This window comes from Equus asinus, chromosome 13, assembly GCF_041296235.1.
Source record: "Equus asinus isolate D_3611 breed Donkey chromosome 13, EquAss-T2T_v2, whole genome shotgun sequence".
Classification (NCBI taxonomy): Eukaryota; Metazoa; Chordata; class Mammalia; order Perissodactyla; family Equidae; genus Equus; species Equus asinus.
This window is the reverse complement of record NC_091802.1, coordinates 15,540,218-15,542,771: the sequence shown is the minus strand read 5'-3', so window position 1 is coordinate 15,542,771 and position 2,554 is coordinate 15,540,218. Positions and strand designations below refer to the sequence as shown.

Below are 2,554 nucleotides of genomic sequence, written 5' to 3'. Positions count from 1 at the left end.
TGTATTAAATCTTCTTGCTTTAAACATACGTGCTGTGGTTTATATTTCCAGAATGGATCCTAATTGACATACCAGGTATATAATGGATGGGTAGTGTCCGGTATGATTATGTATAATCATTATCAGATTACATTTCAGAGGCTGATATTTTCATTCATTCATTCTACTTTCCACAAATATTCTTTGGGTGCACTTTATATGACCAAGACTGTTTGGTACAGTCTTGAAAATCACTGAAAGGTACAGTGATGTGTTAAGACAGCTCCTGTGTTAAGAGGCTTGTAAGCATAGTAAGGGTGATTAAATATAGTAATCCAATAAAAATGACATGTGAATAGTGATTTATAGCCTTTGAAGTATGAATTATTGCAATCCTCACACCTTATGACAGTGGCTGGGCAGATATTATTATTCCTACATGTAGATATAGAAGCTGAGCCTCATTCTTTCCCTACTTTACTCTGATAGTCAACGTAAAGCCCGGACATAAACCCAATATTTTGTGCTGCCACTCTGCCAAAAGGAGTAGAAATGTATATCAATAACGTGTCTCATAAATTGTTACAACGTTTTGAGAAGAAGAATTTCTAGTGTAAAGATCAAAGGTGGCTTCTTGGAGGGGGAGGACATTGGGGATGGATTTACAAGTACATCGTCATTGGAGACTGCAGGCTCCATTATGATCTCACACAGGTTATGAGGAGATTCTCTTGCTGAAGAGTTTCCCCAGGGCAGCTTTCATGTCCCGATTTCTCAGACTATAGATGAAGGGATTTAACATTGGGGTCACTGTCATGTACATCACAGTTATCACTGCATCCTTTAGAGTGCAACTAATTAGAGGGCGGAAATACATACCCATGACTGTCCCATAATACAAAGAAACAACTGTGAGGTGGGAACCGCAGGTGGAGAACGCTTTACGCACACCTTTGGTGGATGGAACCTGTAAGACTGTGGAAAAGACCCAAAGATAGGAGATGATAATGCATAGTAATGGCACAGAAAAAACACCAACCCCTAAGTACATCATTTTCACATTAAATTGGATGTCAGAACAGGATAGCTTGAGCAAAGGGACAAAGTCACAGTAGAAATTGGCCACTTTCTGGTTTCCACAGAAGGACAACTTAGCTGTGAGCAGAGTGTGGGGGAGGGCATTGGCATTTCCAACCACCCAAGATCCAACAACTAGCAGGACACAAGATCGTGGGCTCATAATTGTTGTGTAATGAAGCGGGCGGCTGATGGCCACAGCACGATCATATGCCATCGCAGCCAACATATAGCTATCTGTGTTAGCCAAGGCAATCATGAAATACATCTGTGTTAGGCATCCCCCAAAGGAGATGGCTTTGGTGTTCAGGAGGTAGTTCATCAGCGTCTTAGGGAGTGTTACATAGGAGAAGAAGATGTCGACAAAGGAGAGGTTGGCAAGGAGAAAATACATGGGGTTGTGAAGGTGAATGTCAGAGTGAATGGCCAAGATGATGAGCAGGTTACCAATCAACGTGGTTGGGTAAATGAATAAGAAGAGGATGAAGAAGAAATCTTCCTGTTTCTGCTGACTCGTAACTCCCAGGAGGATGAATTCCAGGGTGGAGGATTGGTTTCTTTCCCTCATGGCTGTTAGGTTCTAAAAGGGGAGAAGGAAGAAGAAAGAAAGAAGAAAGAAGAGAAGAATTATTAGTGAAGTTACTGTGTAACTTTATCTAGCACATTTGATTACTTGTGTTTATACCTAGGTGTAATAAACCCAAAGATAGCCAATATTTGGGGGGAAATAATCCCTGTTCATCAGTTGGACTAATTGTCAGATAGCCATTGACACTTTTGTCTGAGAAGTGAGCGATGTGAGTCAGAGGTGCCCATCCTTCTGATCCCAGCACCATTACCCAACCACCAAGGATTTAATAACTTATCAAATAATTGCCTTTCAATTGACATGTGCTAGATACTCTGCCAGATCTCGTGGAACAATCATGAACCTGTGAAAAATATAGTTTATTTATCCATTTATTCAACATATATGACAGCCTCTGCTCTCAGGGACCTTACAACTTAATGGAGAAACCAGGTTGGCACACTATTTTTATTACATATGATAAGGAAAGGACAGCATTTTGGAGTATTTGAAGAAAGCACTCCAGCACAAAGAATGTGTTGTACAAGGAGCATCCTGGACAATTAGAAATTGTTCCACTGAATAATCTCAGAGTGATTCCAGAGCCCAGGTGGTATCAGGTGACTATACTTGTCTTAGAAGATTGTAAATCAGAAAGACAACTGGGAATAGGTCCTGCAAAGCAAGTCCAATGAAATTCCTCCCCAGGTGTTCCATTTTCAAACCATATTTTTACTATCTCTTTGATAGATTTTATCTCTTTTCCAATCCTTTAAATATATATAAGCATAATACTTATTTCCTTGTTTTTCCCTTCCTCTGTTTCATTATTTATTTTGGTGACTCATGCAGCTCCATAGGGGCTTCAACTACCTCTTAGTAGACTCTCAGGTGTGCATCTGTAGGCTTTGTCTCTCTTCCCTATATTTC

The 2,554-nt window shown here is 40.3% G+C and overlaps 1 protein-coding gene across 1 annotated transcript; it reads right to left on the bottom strand.

The window, feature by feature from the left end:
• Positions 1 to 694: 694 nt before the first annotated feature.
• Positions 695 to 1,624, bottom strand: LOC123276309 (olfactory receptor 1A1-like). The gene has a single exon (XM_070482146.1). It carries the CDS (start codon positions 1,622 to 1,624, stop codon positions 695 to 697), a length of 930 nt encoding a protein of 309 aa, XP_070338247.1.
• Between the last annotated feature and the right edge of the window lie 930 nt (positions 1,625 to 2,554).

Bases quoted from the DNA above. Each gene is read 5' to 3' on its own strand.
- LOC123276309 (XM_070482146.1), bottom strand. From the start codon at position 1,624: ATGAGGGAAAGAAACCAATCCTCCACCCTGGAATTCATCCTCCTGGGA.